This window comes from Anopheles gambiae, chromosome 2 (assembly GCF_943734735.2).
Source record: "Anopheles gambiae chromosome 2, idAnoGambNW_F1_1, whole genome shotgun sequence".
Classification (NCBI taxonomy): Eukaryota; Metazoa; Arthropoda; class Insecta; order Diptera; family Culicidae; genus Anopheles; species Anopheles gambiae.
This window is the reverse complement of record NC_064601.1, coordinates 18,321,686-18,343,339: the sequence shown is the minus strand read 5'-3', so window position 1 is coordinate 18,343,339 and position 21,654 is coordinate 18,321,686. Positions and strand designations below refer to the sequence as shown.

Genomic DNA, 21,654 nt, shown 5'->3' with positions numbered 1-21,654 from the left:
ATAGAAAACAATGTTGCAGCAAAACATAACATAACCTACATACTAACCACACGAGAGGTGAACATAAGATGGAAATTAAAAAAAAAAAAAGCGTGCGCATCGATTCCCCAAATCCCCAAACCCTCTCCCGGCTAACCTATTATCTATGGACAAACCCTTGATGGACCCTTGATGTTGTTGTATGGCTCGTTAATCTCGTTTTCTTACTGCGCACCTCACTCCTTCCCAACCAAACAAACCAATAACCTTTCTTATTCGCGCCATCTCTGTGTGTGTTAAACGTGTAACAAGTTGTACAGCAACAACAGAATCGATAAAATATTGGTAAAAAAGTGGATAAAGTTTTACTAAGATAAACACGTGCGCGTAAACAGCAAAAAAAAATACAATTCGGGAAAACAACCAGTGTGGAAATAGATCAGCAAAACGGTTTGTTCAATCTCTACGATACACTACTGTCCAATGTGTCCAGTGCAATAATACTAAAACACACTTCAAATATATAGTCAAATGCATTGATAAACAAAACAAGAAACACAACTCCCTGCCCGCGCCCCCCTTACACACACGCCTCTTACATAGTCCATGGTGAGCGTAAGCATAAAGAGACGGCATTCGAGGTGCGAACACCACATACGCGTGAAAGGTATAGCGAAATAAACAAACAACCAAACACCCAATTTCTAATTAATACAAGTTGCATAAACAACTAATACTACTGGTTCATAAATGCATTGAAAGTGCAGCGTTTTGCGGGTGGGGCAGGAGCAGGTGACATGCGCGGAATGCAATTCAATTCCCCACACCCGCGTTTAATGCATGTGTTTGGCGTTGAGAGATCGGAATGAATATAATAAGACGTATAAATCTTTTGAGTAGATTTTGGATTCTAATTTTAGAGCAATTTTTCCACGAAATAATATATATATATATATAGAGAGAGAACTAATGAAGAAAATGAAGAGGAAACAAGCAGCTATAAACAGCATATAAGAACCGTCGTGAAACAAAAAGAAAAACAAACAGAAAGCAACCATTTTGCTGCATCACATCATCAATATCATCATCGTCGTCGTCATCGTCGTGCACACATAGACTCTTTCACCATTTCGATAACAAAACAATTGGGCCCGTAGCTATTTCAAAGACATGGGAAGAGAGAGAGAAAACAAATACAAAAAAGATTGAAATTAGAACAAAGAAAAACTAAACAAAAAAAAAAACAATAATTCTATTAAGTATAATTCTAGATAAAGCAAAACAGAAAGAAAAGCAGTACGAATGAATGCTATCCAAACAGTTGAACAATGAGAAATTGAGCAACAAAAGAAAAAGAACAGAAAGGTGCAAAATAATAACACGAACATAAACAAAAAAGTAATGAAAAATAAGTTAATATTAATGAACGTGGAGAGTAAACTAAAGAAAAGTAAATTCGAACACACACACACACAAATAACAACTTCTTAAACGGCGAAATTACACAATATATGGCTCATGCGGTGGTGGCACACACGAATATCTCTGTCTGATTTGTTGGGATATGCAGTCGTCGGTTGATAACGAAGCGAAACAGACATCCTCGCCCGTATTATGATGCCCTCGTACACTTTCCGTTCGCTGCCTTCCCCTAGATCGCCCAGACACACTGTGTGAGCAAATGGGGGAATAGGTGGGAGGGAGGGGATGGCAGGTTGAAAAAAAAAACAAACTATATGAGATGCGCGTTAACCAGCATTATTGTGTAAAACTTTAGATCAAGATGAAATGATGTTTTTTATACTTGTAGCTGACGTTTTTTAACAAAAACTAAATCATTCAAAAAATACAAAAACCTTAAACCTGGTGGATCAAAGTGAGATTTAAAAGATAAATCAAGAAGACGAAGCAGCAGAGGAAGAAAAATGATGAAAAACAAAACCAACATACAGCAAACGAAACACAACACGCGAAACAGAAGCGAAGAACGGACACGCTAACGAAACTAAAAACGACGAAACAACAAAACACAGCTAAAAAAACAAAACACATACACACACAGCGGGGAAACGAGCAATGGAGCAATACCGGAAAACGCACCCCTTCGCCAACCTGCCCAAATCCCTGTGAAAGAGCACCATAAATAATGATATTGATAAGAAGAAGAAGAAGAAGAATAAGAAGAACGAAACAAATTCGGTGAGAGATAATACGGCGATAAGCAACCAAATCGGAACACAAAGTATATAAACTTTAAAAAGACTAAGGCAAACGAAACAAAACAAAATTAAAAGCTAAAAAAGCGAAGTAAAAGAGCGGACAAAACAAAAACAACCAACCCAACACAAAGAATGCTCCAGTCACACAACAGTCGTTTTACGCTGCGAGTGGAAATAAAATTTGTATCGCTTACTTTGGAGACGTTTTTTTTCTAAAATCGGCCATTTACCACGTGCGCGTTGCATCAACTGTTTGCGAAAGGTGTAATCAACCAATTTAAGTGTACGCAATGCAATTGGAGACGATAAAAAGAACCAGGGGAAAGCAAGTATTAGCGAAGCAAAACATAACACACTTAACCCTATAGGAAATGTAATTTTTCTTATTGGATTTAACCTTTCTGTTGCCATTTCTGTTCTCGTTTGTTTGAAGACGAAGCCTACTGTTCTTCTTCGGGTTTAATAGCACTAATAATAGAGGAAAAGACATATTGAGCTTTTTTGTTTAGTTTTGTATGTGAAGTGAAAGTGTTCCCTCACTATCGTTATCTTTTTAGTAATACTGAAGTTTTTTTTTACATAAAATTGTTTATTTTTACCTAAATTGTTATTGTGATTTTTTAAACTTGTTGTTGTTATTGTTGTTGTGTTATCCTTTTGTTACTTTTCTGTTCTCCGTTCGGATGAAGAAGCGTTTAAGTATTACAACTTACAACGAGCGGTTAATAAGTGTGTATGTGTTTATTTTGGTTTTGTTACAACCATTGTGCATAATGTTCAACGAGCGCAATGCGCGTGCAACGGGTTCGTGTTGCAGTTCACTACTGCCGCTCGTGTGCGCCAAACTTGGAAGATGGAAGGTTAGATAATGCTCGTTTTTTTACGTCCAGTTTACGTCCAACGCATGGTATCTCGGTCTGGCCCTTTAAGGGTGACAAGCGAAATTAAAAAAAAAAAAATAAGGGGCACCATAAGCGCGCACGGATAGTGAGAAATGAGGCAAAGGTATAGTTTTGTTTGGTTGGAATAGTTGCAGGAACAACAGCAAAACAAAACTCCCCCAGACAGAAACACGGACATACAATACAATACACAAAAAACCAACACACACCCACACATTGGGACTATAAAAAAAAGAAACAAAACAAATCGCAAAGCAAAATTATTAGCCAATAAATAGTAACTAATTAAAACAGATTAATGAATAATAATCATAATGATGAAATGCAAAGTAATAATAACACACACGAGAATGGAGCAATGGTTAGGAACAATCGGGCGCCGCAAACCGTTAAAAACTTACACACAAAACAACACACTCTTAAGCAAACAGAACAAACAAACACACACACACATAGACACATTATACATGTGTAAGAAGGAAAAGCTAAGGAGAAGAAGAAGAAGAAAACAAAAAACAAAAATATTTAGAGGTTTATTACTGTTCTAGCTGTTTTTTATTACATCCGTCTATATAGACCAAAATGTAGACGCCCATAGTTTGATGACCCTTTTTTTACAGTTTAGAGTGTAGGTTCTAGTGAAAATAAATTATAAAATATAAAAAATGGAATAATAAGAATGAAACAAACAAACAAAAAATACACATAAATAATTGTAACAAAAAAAAACTTTTGCGATGATGAAACGAATAACACTTAGAGAAAGAGAAAGAGAGAGAGAAACAAATAAAAAAGAAACAATGGCAAAGAAATAAAAACAAACAAACAAACAACAACAACTAAGCAAATAACAACGGGGGCATAACAACTACAGCATAAAAGCTGCTGAAAAATAAGAAACTACTATAGCATGCAAGTGAGAAAAATGCAGCAAAAAAATAAAAAAGAACTGCTTGTGAGGAGAAATGACAAAGTGACAAAGAAGAATGTAAACCGATACCACCAGTGGAGAGAAGCTAAGAGAGAGAGATAGAGGACGCATTCACGACGCATGGTTAGCAAATCGAAACCGTGCAACAGTGTGTGTGTGTATGCCATGCCATGTGTGCTCTGGTTGGCAAGCTTTGGTTTCCACTCATTTTCCCAAGCAAGCCATGATGAGTAAACAGCAAAGGAAATTGAAGAAATAAAAAACAACCCGCACATAGAGCAAGAAAGAGAGCCAGAGAGAGAGAGAGAGAGAGAGAGAGAGAGACAAAGCAAGAGACAAACATCGCAAAACGCAGGTTATATGCAGTGCAGATAACATGCAGCCCCGAACGTCGTGGGTATGTAAGTGCACGAAGCATAAAAAGTGTGCAAAACGCTCTCAAAACCAGCAAAAACAAAATCAAATCATGTTAATGGAATGGGTTGTTGTGCGTGTCCTGTGTTGTTGAACGCGTGGTGGTTGAGAAGGGAAGATTACATCGCTGCAGCTGCAGATGGTAGGGAGAGAAAGGAAGAGATGCCATCATCCCATCATCCTCCCTCCTGTAGGAGCCAGTAGTGAAAGGGCGCAAAGACAGAAGAACAGCAGCAGAGGAGGAGGGAAGAAGAAGAAGAAGAAGAAGAAGAAGAAGAAAAAACACACACACAACGGTAGAGCAAATTTTTGTATTCCTATCAAGGTAGTTTAATTTTTTAACTATTTTTTACTGATCAAAGAAAAAGGTAAGAAAAACTGAAAAATAAAAAAGTACTATTTTTTATGCTTCAAAAAGCAGCTTGTTTCGGGTTTTTTTTTAAATATCACAATTTAGTTGTACTGTACTTGTACTGTAGCCATGCCATGGTGTTGGAACTGATGACGAATCCATTCCAGTTTTGGAACTGATGCTGTATCCATAGCGATCCTGAAACTGATACTGGACCGGAGACTGACTACGAACCCATACCGGTCATGGAACTGATACTGAACCTATATATCGCATCCGGAACTGACCATGAACCTGTATCGATCCTGGAACCGATAACGAACCCATATCAATCATGGAAGTGATAATCAATCTACATCAGTTCAGGAAATGATCAGGAACCCATACCGATCCTGGAACAGATACTTAAACATACCTATCTTGGAAATGCTACAGGGCCCCTATTGTTCTAGGTACTGATACCGTATCGATACCGGTCCTGGGACCAATCCATATCGGTCCTGCAATTTGTACTACATGGCGGAACTGATGATGAAGCCATTCCGGGCTGGGAAATGTTACTAGATCCATAATGGTTCTGGAACTGATCACGAACCCATATCTGTCCCGGAACTGATTCTCCACGTATGTCGTCTCTAGAACTGATTATGAACCCCAGTCGGTCGTGGAACCGATGACGAACCCTTATCAGTCCTCTGATCAGAACTCTGATACTTAATCCATACCGATCCCGGAACCGATTACGAACCTTTACCGATAATGGAAGTGATACTGAACCTATGTCGATCCTAGAACTGATACTGAACCCATACCAGTCCTGGAACGAATCACGAACCCATATCCCGATCCTGGAAATGATACTGAACCCTTATCGGTCCTGCAACTGATCACGAACCCATATGAGTACTGGATCTGATACTGAATTCAAACCATCAATACCAACCAACTTCATCTAATGAGAATTGTACTCTACAGTCCCCTTGTTGGACGAATCCAATAGGAATTTCCAAGGAGCATGTCCAAAATGAGTGCCATAGACTCCAATATCCATCATAGGCCGCGGGGCCACGGGGCTTTCTCAAGCTGAGAAAACGTTCTCAAGCACTCATTTAAGTTTCTCAAGCACTCAAAACTTGTTCTTAGACTCAAGCCCGTGGCCGTCGTCAGTTTTTTCTCACCCTGAGAGACTGATATAGACACTCAAGCTTTATTTACAGCTTTAAATAGAAAAACAGTTTTTAATCGCATATTTTTTTCAACGTTTTCAATTATAAACATTGAATACATTTTCCAAAGTGATTTCCGATAAACAAATAGCACAATTCTCCATATTTCAGTTAGCCGATCGCTGCATCGTCAACTTTCTCAAAGATTCTCAAAGATTCTCAAAACCGATTTTGTTCCGATTCGACAAACGCTGAGAACGAGGATTTCTCAAAAGCACTCATGAGTGCTTGAGAAAATGAGCGCTGAGAATCCCCATGGCCCCGCGACCATATGAAGTTCACTTCCAATAGGAAAGAGACAAGGAAGTGTCCCACAACTATGAGATCCGCTGGAAATCACTGTATACTGCGCTTATACTTATATGTCGGTCCACTGATACTGAAACTATGACTAAACTCTTATGGATCCTGCTACGGCTACTGTTAAGGTAAATATAGTTTTGTTTATAGATTAAACTAAAAAGAGACTTTATTTCCTATTTATTGTACAATTTTGCTTAACTTTCCTTGCAATTTAATGCTACTCTCTGAGCTGACGTGTTTTGGGTCGCCCCCAACCTTCCCTCCCTCCCGCCTTATTTGACATCCGCCGGCCTTCCCTGTGCACCGCCGCCGCCGTCCGCATCCTTCGCACCGACGTGGGAGTAAAGCTTCGCCACCTGTCCGGAAGGTGTGCACAGCCGGCCGCTGAAATCGATCCGCTTCTGGCTGATGGCCCGCTCGGTCGAGGCTAGCACGTCGAGCAGGGACCGGCCACCGGAACCGAAGCCCTTCTTCCCGCTACCCATCGTCCCCCGGGCGCCAAGCAAACCGACCGACACACCTCCACTCCCCACCGCCAGTGTCACGCTGGTGCCGGAAGAGGAGGACGTAGCATCTGCACCAGTGCCACCACCGGTCCCACCGTTACTACCCCCTCCAGCCGTTGCGCCACCACTCGCACCAGCCGCACCCGTCGAGCCACCCATCGAATGGGGCGGTGACATTGGCGAATCCGTTGTCGCGCGAATAACGCTCGCCCGGTGCGCATCCGCCGCCGCCGCCGCAGCCGCCGCTGCCGCCGCCACTCCACCCTCCGCCGTCCCACCGTGCGTCTTGTCGTACGGATCGGCACCGTCCGCGCTCGGGTACATCCGGCGGCATTCGCGTATGCAGCCCACGATCGCTTTGTGCGCCGGTGACGCGCCGTTACAGTTGACGATCGTTTCCAGCTCCGACCAGAGCAGCCGGTACTGCTCCTCCTTCTTGTTGCCCTTCAACCGGTGGCCCATGTTCGGCAGGGCGAGCACCTCCTGCCGCTCCTCCAGCTGCGACAGGTTGTAGATCGATTTGAGGCACAGCATCTTCTCCTCCTCGCTCAGCTCCGGCTTCTGGGTGAGCAGCAGCAGCGGTTCGACGAAGTGGCGCACATTGTACAGCACGGTGCGGCCCAGCGTCAGCGGCCAGTAGCGCGAGTTGCGCGCCAGCTTGCCGCGCATCTTCTGCAGATGCTCGTCCGGTTGCCGCTCGGGCAGCGGTTTCAGCGGCACCAGCCGGTGCTGCTGCATCAGCGCGCCGAAATCCTTGATCCGATAGTCGGTGACGCGGCCCCCGCCACCCTCCGATATCGAGGGCGGATCCTCCAGGCAGCTGCGGGCCGTGTTGAGCGAGTGGATGAAAATCTCCCCACCGTGGGCGGACAGCAGATGGCTGGTAATCTTGCCGCCCGACTTTTTCGGCATCTCCAGCAGCACCGAACGGCCGCTCAGGAGGAAGTTGATCAGGCAGGAGCTCGGCCGCGACGTCACATCGACCGGCGTGACGCGGCACTGGGCCAGGCAGGGCTGCATCTCGGACGAGCCGCAGCTGCGCGGCGTGCACCACTTGAGCGTGACCGTCTCGTAGTCCGACCCGTCCTTCAGGCTGTGCGGCAGCACCAGCTCCGTGCCGAGAAAGACGGAGTGGGCGGTGCGGCCGTGAAAGATCTCCACGTCGTAGTTGGCGCTGGAGCTGGCGTTCTGCTCCTCCTTCATCGGTATGCCGGTGACGGTGGTGCTCGCCAGATCAAAGTGGGGAAGGATCAGATGCGTCAGCTTGTTCGAGATCGTGTTCGCCTTGTTCGAGTGTATCTCCGACAGGAGGATGGGCGAGATTTCGATCAGCGCCCGGTTCGACACCATCGACTCCATGTTGGCCGGGTACAGGTTGATAATCACCAGATGGCACTGGTCGATGTTGATGTACTCCTTGTGCCCGGCCGAGATGGCGTTCTGCTGCACCAGCACGGTGCGGAAGATGTCCTCCAGGCTCTTCATGCTCGCGTCATCGCGCGCCGACGTGATGCAGATCACCCGGCCCCGGTTGACCAGCTTGAAGCAGTCGCTCTTGGCGTGCACCGCCAGCTGCTCCTTCTGGAACTCGGTCGGCTCGGCCAGCGCCTCGATCGCGGCCCGCAGCCCGTGTATCACCGAGTAGTCGGACGCTTGCGTTTGGCGCGGCGGCACACCCACCATCGACATCGCGTTCAGTATGTGCGTCAGGCTCTGCGTGTTCGTGTTCCACGTGTTGACGATGTGGGCGGCCGTATCGCTCACGACGAACCGGATCAGCTTGCCCACCGGAAAGAGGTCGTACGCGATCCGGCAGTACTCGACCGACGCTTCCACCGCGCACGTCCACAGGCTCTTGCTGATCGGCGGGACCGCCACCTTGCTCTTGATAAAGTCACAGTCGATCGGACTTTCGCACGATATGCCGAAGTAGGGCGTGTGGTCCAGCACGAACACGGTTTTGTGGTTGATTTCGTTCATTTCGAGGCATTAAACGCGGATCGTTGTACACTGCGAGCGGCTGCGACGAGCGATTTCGGGGACCGGCTTTGTTTACGTTTCCGAACGCAGCTGTCAGTTTGTGCTTGCGTGCCTGTGTGCAGCCGTGGCCACACGACGAGGAATCGATTTGCAAGAGAAGCTCACAGTGGTATGGAAATAAAAATCGATTTAAGATTTTTTTATTCTATATATTAGTTGATACGGCGTTAACAGTCTAATCGAAATGAAAAACAAAACAAAAAATCACCAATGCCCTTATTTTCTAGGTGCTTACATGGTTTTTCAAATTATTTTATAAATATTGCAGCATTAAAAAAATTGAAAACAGTATGAACCACTGGCACTCCCACTGTGCGCAATATTTTTCGAGCTCCAAAACGGCTGCTCGAATGCTTGTGTTACGAATTGCATACAACCAGGCGTTCGGATTGATTTCAAAACGACCAGTTTGACACTGGCGTACGGGATGATGCAATTCCAAGCGGCTAGAAGTAAGTTTAGCTTATTTCGTGTGCATCAGACCGTCAGCAGCCTGTTTCGTTTAAACTTTTACAAAGTGAAAGCTGAAAAGCGTGTGATTAAAGTGAGCAACACCTCCGAAAACATGGCCGAGCGCCGCCAAAACGAACCACCGTCAACCGGCAATCGGAATCTACCGCTGAAAACACCGAAAGGTACGCGAGACTACGGACCCGGAGCGATGGCACTGCGGCAACGCTTGCTCGACCAGGTGGTACGGGTGTTCCGGAAGCACGGTGCCGTACCGCTCGACACGCCCGTCTTCGAGCGGAAGGAGCTGCTGGCAGGACGGTACGGGGAAGAGGCCAAGCTAATCTACGAGCTGCAGGAGCAGGGCGGTGAACCGTTAGCCCTGCGGTACGATCTAACCGTCCCGTTCGCGCGGTACGTCGCGCTGCACAATCTCTCCTCCATGAAACGGTACCAGCTCGCCAAAGTGTACCGTCGGGACAGTCCGCAACCGGCACGCGGTCGCTTGCGGGAGTTCTACCAGTGTGACTTTGACATTGCCGGTGCGTACGATCCGATGCTACCGGACGCGGAGTGTGTGAAGGTCGTGTGCGAGGTACTGCACCAGCTGGATATTGGGGCGTTTGTGGTGAAGGTAAACCATCGGAAGCTGCTGGACGCACTGCTGGAGGTTTGTGGCGTTTCAGCGGAGATGTTCCGTACGGTTTGCTCCTCCATCGACAAGCTGGACAAGATGCCGTGGGATGCGGTGCGAGAGGAGTTGATCCTGCAGAAGGGCTTGCAGGTGGAGACAGTGGAGCAGATCGGAATGTACGTTACACTGCACGGAGGTCTCGAGCTGGTTGACCGATTAGCCGACGATGCAAAGCTGAACTGCCTTCCCGGGGCGAAGGAAGCGTTGGACGAGTTGCGACTGTTGTTCCAGTACTGCGCGCTGTTCCAGGTGGCGGACAGGCTCTCGTTCGATCTTAGCCTGGCCCGTGGACTCGACTACTATACGGGCGTAATATACGAAGCCGTACTGGTTGATGGCGACGACGACGACGATGGCATCCAAGCAGCGTTCGTTGGTTCCGTTGCCGGCGGTGGCCGGTACGACAATTTAGTGGGCACGTTTAATCCACACCGGAAACAGCTGGTCCCGTGTGTTGGAGTATCGATCGGGGTGGAACGATTGTTCTGCATCATGGAGGCAAGGACCAGGGAGGAACCACGCATCAACCATACGCAGGTGTACGTGGCGTCTGTCCACAAAGGATTGCATCTGAAGCGGCTGGAGATACTCAACCGGTTGTGGGCGGCAGAGATTAGTGCGGAACACTCCTACAAGACAAACCCCAAGCTGCTGGATCAGCTGCAGCACTGCGAACAGTACCGAATCCCGTACACCGTCATCATAGGGGATGTTGAGCTGGCTCGTGGTGTAGTGAAGCTGCGAAACGTTGCCACCCGCCAAGAGGAAGAAGTAGAGCTGGAAATGCTCATCGAGAAGGTTTCCAGTCAGCTTTTGAACGGTCCATAAGTTTTAATCATTCTTTCAGGCATTCTTCTTGTGATCGGGAAGTTCCAAAAAATCCAAATCAATCGTTTCTTAGCCAGTAGCGACACTAAAAATATATAAATCACACTCCCACAATACATTGACTTGCGCTCACTGCAACGTGAACGTTTCCGCACCGCCCCGGCTCACGGACAGCGTTCCACCCGGTCCGCGCTGTTTGCTTTCATTCAGGCAGCGAATCTTCACCTCGAACAGCTTGCGCAAATCCGTCCACATCTGCAGCTGCTGGGCGCGGTCCGTTTTGCTCGCCTGCAGGTTCGCCTTCTCCTCGGTCAACCGTTTGAGGGACGCCTCCTGCTCGAGTATCTGCTGGGAAAGCGTTTCCTTCAGCGAGACGCGCTCCCCGCTGCCGGCCGCTGAAGCTGCGGACAGTTCCTCGTTGGCCTTCTCCAGCAGTAGCTGGGATCGTTCGTGCTCGAGCTGCAGCTCCTGCCACTCCTGCTCGAGCTTGTGGATGGCCCGCTCCGTTTCCGTGATCTTGGACTGCATCGTGGCCGATTCGGCGTTGAGGGTAGCGATCAGTGCGTCGTATGTCTGCAAAATCGGGGGTAAAAAACGGGTTAGTTCAGTTAGGCTGTGCTAAGCGCCGGAAGGTATGCAATGTGTATGTAAAAGAATGTTTTTTAATCACTCTTGGTACCGTTTTAGTTTGGTTATTTTAATTTAAAAAATGAAAAAAGGAAATATTTGATAACATTCAACCATTTCACAGTTAAATAAAGCATAACAAAATTAAATAATATTTTCAACCGCGTTTTTTCCAAGCCAATTGCAGCAAAGAATCTTCGACAGGTAAAGTTTGTTAATGATGTTGGGTATAGGGTCCAGATTTATGGTTTATACACCCAACTAATCCAAAAATATAAGCAAATCAAAATTAATCAGCTTGAAGTATTAAGTAAAAACACAACTTTTTCATTCAATTTGAGTGCAAGAGCAAATACAGCACCATGCATGGACCTTTTTTCTCGGCGAGGAACCTGCATAAGTAAGATTTATTTCCTAGACTCTTGGGTTCTCCTTCGCTCCTTCGCGTGTGTCCATATTTTGCTTCGAGGCCATCCAGCAACTTTCATTGCCAATTGTGCTTTCTTTTACACCTATTGTCAGCATAGAAAACGAAACAATTATGCACCTTCTTCTTATCCCTTTTTGTTCGTGCCCTACAGTCAACAGTGAAAACCCATGCACAGCTGCATGCCAGGAATTGTGTCCCGGTTTTGTGACATGTCCGGCGACGAATGAAAAGGGGACACAATTATAAAAACGATGCACAGACTGTTGCAACTTGCACAAACATGCACCGGACCCGGACAGTTCAGAAGGCGGTGTTCCCCTATTCCATCCATCGTTCTCTACCGGCTCCGATCGTTCGCAATCATTATGGATTGGCTGTGCGGTATAGAATTTGGCGTAGATCTTTTCCTTTCCAACCGATTCCGATGTCCTTTTTTCCGAGGAGTAGCGTCTTTGACGAGCAGAAAGATTTGCACCACTGCATGTGTGTTGGTGGTTCCCTTTGTTCAAACGGCATCCCACAAGCACATAAATCGTTCTCACCCCTCAAAGTTATTTTGGAAGGAAGGAAAAAATAAAAGATCGCCAAAAAATAAGATTTCAAATGCATTTCTTCCAATTTCTGTATCTGAACCGGTCGATTGTTTGCGTTTTTGAAAGCACAACCGAACCCGAAAGACACAGGACACGGGAGGGAGTGCCTATCGATCCCTTTTGCAGGTAGCTGCACCAGCCAAACCGTGTCCTATTTCTCCTGCTCCTTTTGTCATCACATCCCACCAGAAATGCACCGGTATGTGAGGCTTTGAAGTGGAGGTTTGGCTTGCACCTACGACACAGACACACTGTGGGATGCAATTTACACAATCTCTCGCTCTCTATCTCACCTGCCAAATCGGTTATGAGGATCACAGAGGAGGTTTGGAATCTTACTGATCTGATAACAACGTGCGAGAAGTTGGAACAATAATTGGAGATACTAGCAACCCATCAGGTGCTCTCCCAAGCTTCCCAAGGTTTGCCCTTAGCCACGTGGAATAGCCATTCTTGGAGTATGAGCAACTCCAGTCCATACCCTAAATTTACCTTTAATATTCATTTTCCTGTTTTACCTCCCAGATAGCTCCAAACCTGTACCTCGCTGCTAAAAGCATCGATAATTTAAGCATTTAGTACCTACAATCTAGCCAAAACCTTTCCTTCTTTATTCCCCTATTCCTGCTGTACACGCTAAAAAGCGAACAGAGCATAAAATACAGTCCAAGAAAATAAACCAATCACCACAACTCCTGTAAATCATCTTTCTTTCGGGGGTTTCCTCTTAAAAGATGTAGCCCGGCAGCCCGGGATCGATGTGTACCTGGATCGAAATAACCTGAAGCGCAAGAAAGGCGAAGGTTAAGCGAAGGCAAAGGTAGGGCAAAGCTGCCGCATCCCAATGCCAAACGGGATGTTGCATCTGGCCAGATGGGTTTTAACCAGCTACCCCAAGATTACCAATTTCTAAGGACAAGCACAGCTACGCAGGCAAACATAATTAAAGAAAACGCTGACACAATCGATGGGTTTTCGCATTACTTTAGATACGAAACCAGGCATGCACCGTATGTGGCACACACACACGTGTTTCGTGTTTTATTTACCCCTCGCTTTGGAACATTCCCATCACTGAGTTTCGCCCACCAATTTATGTACACACTCCACACTCCTTACTACACACTAAAGCTAAACAGCGATGATGCGACTGAGACGACGAACCCCCTCTTTTAATATCACAATCCAGAAGTGCTGAAAATTCTCAAACGCTCCACCGCTCAGTGATAAAGCAGCGGCAGCACAACGATCCCACGCAACGTGTCGATCTTCACGCCCTTCGACAGCAGATCGGTCGCCTTCACCATGCACAGGTCGGACAGGCCGGACACCAGCAGCAGCTTCTGCGTAGTGACCGGCGCCTGGTACAGTACCGCCTGCTCCACGAACCGGCGCCCCGTGATGACGATCTCGCCCTCGTGCACGCCGAACGCTTCGATCAGCAGCACGCCATCCTTCGCGATCGCACAGTTGTCCGGTTCGCGGGTCGACAGCGTCACGTGCTGGTTCACCAGCAGCTCCGTCCCGAACGGGGTCGCCTCGAGCCGCGGGAACGGTTGCTTGTACTCGTTCAGCTGGTTCTCCACGATCGCGCCGGTCGTGTCCTCGATCTGGGCCCCGATCTCCTCGAGCGTGATCGAGCGGCGCGTACTGATGCACCGCAGGATGCCGTCCATCTGCCGGTCGAAGTGGAACCCGTTCATCCGGCACATCGGGCCCGCCTTCATGTTCGCCTCCTCGAAGTGCAGCAGATTGTGCACGTTGTAGTCGATCAGCGGCGCCCCGTACAGCGCCCCATAGTCCGCCACGAACGTGTTGAGCAGCTGGCCCGCCACGAACGTGTTGCACTCCACGAACAGCTCGCCGCTGATCAGGATGCGCATCGCCAGATGCAGATAGAGGAAGTGCACGTAGTACTTGTGCGGCATGTGCTTCTTCAGCGCGATCGGCGAGTAGTAGAGCAGAAACTGGCGCCAATCGTACGCATCCCACCGGTCGAGCTCTTCCAGCGGCTTTGGCTTTTGGCGGAACTCGCGCGGACAGTACTTGGCCATCGCCACCATCTTGCTCGATATCCGGCGGAGCGACTGCTTGTTTAACCGATAGTCCAGCTTCCCGGTCGTCCACAGGTGCATCAGCCGCTGCATCACGCCCTCGCACACGACGTACTTGTAGTCGATCATGAACTGTGACTTCAGATCGAGGTTCAGCTCGCCCAGCACCGGTACCCCCACATGGTGCCCGTTGATCAGCCCGTACACAAAGTCGTCGTCCGTGCGCAGCGTGGCCAGGCTGGTGGTGGGCGGGAAGCTCGTAATGCCCTCGCTGAACTGGAGCTGGCCCTTCTGGTTGCACTTGCTGCAGCCGTACTGCGAGTTCGGCAGGGCCGTGCACGTGATCAAACTGTTCGCGATCGGATCGCACAGGACCGCCCGGATGGAGAGCAGGTACGGGCGGGACTCGATCTCGAACTTGCGGTTCTCCAGCTCCTTCATCTCGTCCACCAGCGGGCGCAGGATCTCGTTCGCGATGGTGGGAGTTGGAAACGCGCCCTGGTACACGCCGATCACGAACGGTTCGTCCAGCTGGATCGACAGCTTGCCGAGGATGATCAGATAGTGGGGCGCGCTGCCACCCTCGAGCTTGGCCTCCGATTTGACCACGTAAAAGGCGAGATCCATGAAGAGCGTCTTCATGTACCAGTGGTTGCTGTCGTCGACGAAGCGCTGCAGATAGTTGGTGATCGAGCGCTTGATGCCGAAGCTCAGGTAGCGGCCCACCGACATCGGCAGCACGTCAAAGTTGTGGTACACTGGGGGCGCTGGGGAAGGTCCCCCGCTACCACAGAAGCTACCGGACAGGGAGGACGATAGGCTGGAGTCGTTGCTGACGCTGGTGCTGTTGCTGCTGCTGCTGCTGCTGCTAACGTTACTGTTCGACAGCTCCAGCCCGTTCTCCTTCATGATCGAGAGCAGATCCTTTACCATGTCCTCCGATGGGTTGTGCTTCATCGTGAACTGTTTCAGCTGGTCGCGCAGTGTCGGCTTGTTGGGGCTGTACTCGCGGCAGGAAAACTCGATGCACTTGACCATGTGTTTGGGCGCCTTCTTGCGGCGGGCAGCATCGCGCGTGACGCGATAGTTCGAGCAGTAGTGATACTCGGCCTTGGTTTTGTTCCGCTGCAGCTCGACGATGTCGTTGCGGAAGAAGCGCGTGATCGGTTTGGTCACGTTCTCGTTCAGCACCGTGAGCAGGTTCAGCTTGGCCATCTTTTTCAGCGACCGGTTGATCCTTCGGGGCAGCTCGCCGCGCTTCATTGTTGGGGGTGTGGTGTCGTTTTTTTTTTTTTCTTTTTTTGGTATCTACTCTCAAACTAACTTCTTTACACTAAGCACACACACACATACACTGAAGTCACACTGGAGTTGCGGCTCTAGAGTCCCAACACAACGCACTACACTGACTACCACTGAGCGATGTGGTACTGCACTCTGGCGCGGTGAAACATGAACTGCTCGCTGGGTACAGTGGAACGATCGATCCTTCCCACCGAAAAAGGACCTGCTGACCTGTTTGGCTGATCTATCGATGCTGCGTCGTTTCCCATTTCTCTCTCTCTCTGCTCTTCCATCTCTTGTATGCTTTTAGCCAAACTGCATCCCATCCCAATCCCGCTACCTCGTGAGCAGCTCTTGGAAAATAAAAAGGACACCCGGCAGGCTATGGCCTGTGTTGTGTGAGGCAAAGAAATGCACTCACACGCACGCACAGACGCACACATCTGTATGGTAGGAGAATTCAGATTTGGTTTTTTCCCATCCCATCCCGACCCAAGTGGTTTTGTGGAAGGATTTTGGGAAAGTAAAATGACAAAAAGCGCTCCGAAGCACCCCGATGAAGAAAAACGACCAACGTACAGTTGCGTGGAATCATCACCACACGTGCATTCAACACACACACAAACTAGGATGAATATATGGGAAAACATCCCAGGACAGGAAGTCGGTCCCTGAATCAGTTGCATTGTGCGCGTGCGAAGAGGCAATGTTGGAAGGTCACGTAGACTCAGTTGGTGCATTTGCGCCCGGGAAGTAGTGATGGGCGCACTGAAAACGGCCACTACAGATCGGAATCGAACGGAATAATCATTTCATCTACTTATTTAGTGGGCCTGAATCATTCGGAATTATCCGCATTGGCCGCAATTGCCCAAAACCGTCAGACTTTTCAGATTCGTTCGTGAAAGCAATCAGAAGTCCTCGGTATCGTTCGGCATCGGCCATAATTGATCACAACAGTTAGGTTCACCTAAACAGTGAAGATTGCTTGAATCGTACCCAGAATCGTAAGGAATTGTTCAGAATCGTCGTGAAACGTCGGATTTGTTAGAACCGTTGGATTAATTGAAAATTGGTCCTTGTAGCTTCATGTGTATCTGCTAAACAGAACACTAAAAGGAATTCGGGACTAACATACCCGGAACCAAATTGTAAGAAACCCACAACCCACGATGAGCATAAAGAAAACCACCACCGATCTTGGCAAGTCAGATTCGTTTGGACTGTCAGGATAGAGCTATACCCTTCCAACAAATCTATTCGTCTTCTCAATTCAAGAGTACGGAGTAGTGATGTGCTCTTTGGAGCGCACCCACGACTTTGATCCGACTCAGACTGTTGTTAGTAGTTAACCACTAGTTCCGCCCGGATTCAGCGGAGTCGTCTGGAGTCGTCCAAAGTCGGCCGGAGTCATTCGGAGTTGTCTAGAGTCGATCGGAGTCGACCGGAATCGGAGTTGATCGGAGTCAACAGGACCCGTCCGGTGCATTGTGCTTGTGATCAGGCATTTCATTTCGTTGTTTGTTTCTTCTTTCACTTTGCACGTGTACTTCGTATACAGGCCTTTTTTTTTCAATGCCGACTACGGACGACTCCGGCCGACTCTGGACGACTTCAAACGACTCGGGACGACTCCGGGCGATTCCAGACGATTCCGAAACACTCTGGATAATGCTGGGTGAACCTACCTTCCGGAGTTCGTTCCAAAATTATCGGAGTCATAACGGAGTCGGCTCCGAATTTTTACCAACTTTACCCATCTCTAGTATGGAGAGTGGTGCTGCCCAAGGAGACGCTTCTTTGCAGCAGCACTTCCAGTAAGGAAAACCTCTTAAAGATTTCCATGATCGAATGGACGATCAATGACCGCTTCCAACCAGTCCACTCTGCAACTAGTTTTTCGCTTCAGTTCGGCCTATGCCAGCAAAAGGTTAACCTTCCTCAGTTCCAAGGCCTCCGTGAGCAGCGCTCATACGATCACAGCACAGTCCTAATTCGTCGCCATATTCAGAATCGTCAGAATGGTCCTGTACTACTGTGAACACCCCAGCGACCACCGGCAGCCGCTTAGAATCACCTGGTACTGCTTGGAACTGACCGGAATCAATTGATTCATTGGATTCATTGAATTATTTAAAATCGGCTGACATTGTTTAGTGAAACTCAGTTAGTCTGAGCTATCCAGAAGAGTTAGTAGCCCCCAGATTCGTCTCGAACCGAATTGCATCGCCCGATTTATAGGAAACATTCAATTCTGAACCAACCAACAAAAATTCTGAAAGGTGTGCATAACTTTACGCCCACTTTTGTTAATATACGAATCCACTACGATTAGACTTAAGACGATCCCGATAGTTCCGGACTTTTTTTATGATTCTAACAATTCCCAATGACTATGCACAACTTCAAATGGCTCCAGATGCCGGGTTTTGTATTCAGCCACCTTCCGGAACTGGCACAACCAAATGTTCAGATTTGCAGTTAATTTTGCCCATCTCTACCGGGAAAACAACGAACGCAGCAGGTACGTTTGCAAATGGTTGCAAATGTACATTGCCTTTGTTTCGTTCAACATAATCAACATTGAACCTGAACAAAAAGTTGTCAATGACCCGATCCTTGCCTGCGCAGCTTGAAAGAATAGCAAATCAACCGTTCAAATTACATTCCGCTAGTGCGCTCTGTACGACTGCATCCTGATGGGTGCATCACCATTTAACTCAACCTGCACACACTGCACGTCCAATACCCCTCCACCTGCCAGCCATCATTATCATTTGCAATACAATTTGCTGCCAATGAAGAAGATGCCAGCCGAGCCGGCAAAGGTGTGTTCCGCTCGGCCTTGAGGGTCGGAGTAGGTGTATTGCCGAGGTAGGTATCGTAAAACAAAACACAAACAGGTGTTGAAACCATAAAACTCAACCATTTGTCACGGATCCATAAATTTCTCCGTCCGCTCACAAGCGGCAAACCAAACATTGTGGCATCGTCGTCGTCGTCGTTGTTGGTGACAACCGCATCAAAGTGAAACGCACTGGCCGACCACAAAACCCCCCCCCCCTGTATCCCCCCCCCTTACCTGCTTTTTGGAGTCCATTTCGTCTTTCAGCTCGATGACGCGTTCCCGCAGCGGCCGCAGTTGCTGGGAAAGTGGCGTGACGCGCTCGCGGGCGGCCCCGACCGCCCGCTGAAGACCGTCGACAAGCCGGGCCAGCTCGGTCATGCCACGCGCCCCACCACCGGTGGGCGATTCCGCCCGCGACGCGGAGTCCTCCTTGCCGCCCGGCACCGTCCCGTCCTCGTCGGCCGCCAGCTGGGACAGCGCACCGGACAGCGAAGGGTCCTGCGATTTCAGGTTCTCGAGCGTTTGGGTCAGATCGCTCACCTCCGCCTTGACCGCGGCCAGCTCGGCCCGCTGCTGCTTGTACACGTTGCTTTTGGCGCGCAGCGTGCTGACGAACTGCTTCAGCTCCTCGCCCCGCAGGATGACCTCGCCGACCGTGTCTTGGAGCTGGCGCTGCCGGTCCTGCAGCTGCCGTTCGACCTCGCGCAACTCTTTGGTCGTTTGGTCGAGCTGCTCGGCTGCGGCCTCCTTGTTGCGGGCCACCATCGCCGCCTGCTGCCGAAAGGGCCCGAGCGTATCGCTCTGCGTGCTGTGGTCCGCCATCCGGCCCTCCACCATGCGCTGGATGTCGCGCGTCAGCTCGTCGATGCGCTGCTGCAGCTCCTGCAGGTCGGCCCGCGTAATGTTCGGCTCGTCGATCACTTCCTGCAGCGTCTGCACCTCGGACTGGCGCTGCTGCAGCTCCTGCGGCAGCTTCTGCTGCACCATAAACTCCAGCACCTGCGTCTCCTCGACCAGCCCGTCCATCAGGTTGCGCGGCGTGGCGCCCTGCACGGACTGCTTCGCGTTGTGCAGCTCCTTCTGCAGCCGGTCGTGCACGAGGCTGGCCCGGCTTAGGTCCTGCCGCTGCTCGTCGATCTGCTGCAGCAGCTCCTTCTGGCGCTCCTTCTCGATGCGCAGCGCGTTGGCCGCCTCGAGCAGCAGCTCCTGCTGGGGCACCTTGTCCAGCCGGCTCTGGGTGCGCTCGATCCGCTTCTTCACGTTCTCGATCTCCGTCTCGATCGCGCTAATGTCGTTCCGCAGCTCGCGCGTCTGCGTACCCTCGTGCACCGACTGCTCGTACGCCCGGTGCGCCTCCTTGAAGCCGTTCATCGTCTCCTGGTACTGTGCCCACAGGCTGCCCAGCTCGGGCATCGCCAGTGCCTCCGGCGGCAGATCAAGCGGAATGAGAAACCTTGCAACAGAAGCGGAAGCAGAAACGTCACTTTAATTACCTCGTCAAAGACCTCCCCTTACAGCACTTACCTTGCCAGATAGGCGGCCTTCTTCACGCGCTCCCGGTGCTCGAACATCCACCAGAGGATGGGATGGATGAGCCGCTTCTCGCCCCGCACCATGCCGCGCCGGAACGCGCCCGGATCGTCGATGTCCTCGGCCGGCCGGTACTGGACCTTGCGCAGCGCCTCCATCACCAGCGCGTTCGTCTCCTCCGGGTCCGCCTCCCGCACGTCCAGCTTGTCGAGCGCACCGAACGCGTGGAACACGTCCACCAGCACCTGCAGCAGCGATTCGGGCGACAGCGAGTCGAACGTTATCAGATTGTAGTCCGTCTCGAGCAGCTTGTTCAGCTCGACCACTGTTAGCTTCAAATCTTCCGTCATCTCTGGAACTGCTTTTTTGTGGCGACGTTGCGTGTCGTCTATCGAGAGCCAAAAAATAAATAAATAACTGACAATCCCACTGGTTGATCGAAAAGCACTCAGAGCAAGGAGACTGATGCCAGCCCCGAAAAACTCGGTTTGTTTGGGCTAGCGGTGCGTTTCTATGGCGACGGAGCGTGCGTACCCCGCTGTCCGTGGCGATACACAACAGAAAGGCAGCCACCCTTGTCGCGTTTGTTTTGACGGTTGAAACCATTTCGCGCCACGTGACAACACACACTGGAAAGGTGGTGTTGGTGGTGGTGGTGGTGGTAGACACGATAGCTTGTGAGAGCGTTCGGGCAGTGAAGCAACAAACAACAGAAAAAAATGCAGGGGGAGGGAAATTAGTCACACAGAACGGCACGGGACAGACCATTCACTCCTTTTCACTGCAATTCTTCGGAGCTTTACGGAGCTTATATTGGCAAAAACAAACTTTGTTCATTGCTTACATGTAACATGAAAATGACAGTGGTCTTTATTGCTCACGATAACTAAATGATCACCTCCAATGTTTGTTTGTTTATTTAATCATAGGTCAATTGTTTGACTTCAAATCATGGTGTTTTTCAACATTTTGGCCAGAATGGTACAGACAAAGTATTACTAATATTATACAGACATAGTCTTCCGTAAAAACAAAAAACTTAATCGATGATCAGAAAGATAGTCAATCGAATGGCATCAACATTTAAAGTCTATACGCCACTGTCTGGAATCAAATAAGAAAAACATAATCTTATTAGCTGTAAAGTAGATAGAAAATGGCATTCGATTCTAACAGAACAGAACAGATCTTCAAATTCCAATTCATTAGCTATCATAGCCATGGCTTTCAGCTGACCAAACAACTTGCCCGTCACGTGTTCAGTCTCCATATGGACCCACACAATGTCCTGCCATTGGTGGATAGCTGTGAATGTGAATGGATAGTCAAGCCCATTAGTTGTCCTAGTCCGATAACGGTTGTTTTGTTACATAAGAAGCGGAAAAACGATCAAACGGTTGTCAAATTGGTCCCCATCAGCCAGGGTACATCTCCCGCATTGTGA

General features: G+C 49.0%; 3 protein-coding genes across 3 annotated transcripts; 1 reads left to right on the top strand and 2 right to left on the bottom strand.

Annotated features, from left to right (window-relative positions):
• Positions 1–6,461: 6,461 nt before the first annotated feature.
• LOC1269269 (protein asunder) lies at positions 6,462–8,927 on the bottom strand. The gene has a single exon (XM_307882.5). The coding sequence runs from the start codon at positions 8,810–8,812 to the stop codon at positions 6,599–6,601; it is 2,214 nt and encodes a 737-aa protein (XP_307882.4). The 5' UTR covers positions 8,813–8,927; the 3' UTR covers positions 6,462–6,598.
• A 255-nt stretch (positions 8,928–9,182) lies between these two features.
• On the top strand, positions 9,183–10,956 carry LOC1269274 (histidine--tRNA ligase, cytoplasmic). Its single transcript, XM_307883.6, has one exon. It carries the CDS (start codon positions 9,300–9,302, stop codon positions 10,842–10,844), a length of 1,545 nt encoding a protein of 514 aa, XP_307883.6. The 5' UTR covers positions 9,183–9,299; the 3' UTR covers positions 10,845–10,956.
• Positions 10,914–20,787, bottom strand: LOC1269265 (intraflagellar transport protein 81 homolog). The gene is made up of 3 exons (XM_307884.4): positions 20,205–20,787; positions 18,915–20,133; positions 10,914–11,417 (listed from the first exon to the last, which is right to left on the bottom strand). The coding sequence occupies exons 1-3, from the start codon at positions 20,558–20,560 to the stop codon at positions 10,974–10,976; spliced, it is 2,019 nt and encodes a 672-aa protein (XP_307884.3). The 5' UTR covers positions 20,561–20,787; the 3' UTR covers positions 10,914–10,973.
• Positions 20,788–21,654: the final 867 nt, after the last annotated feature.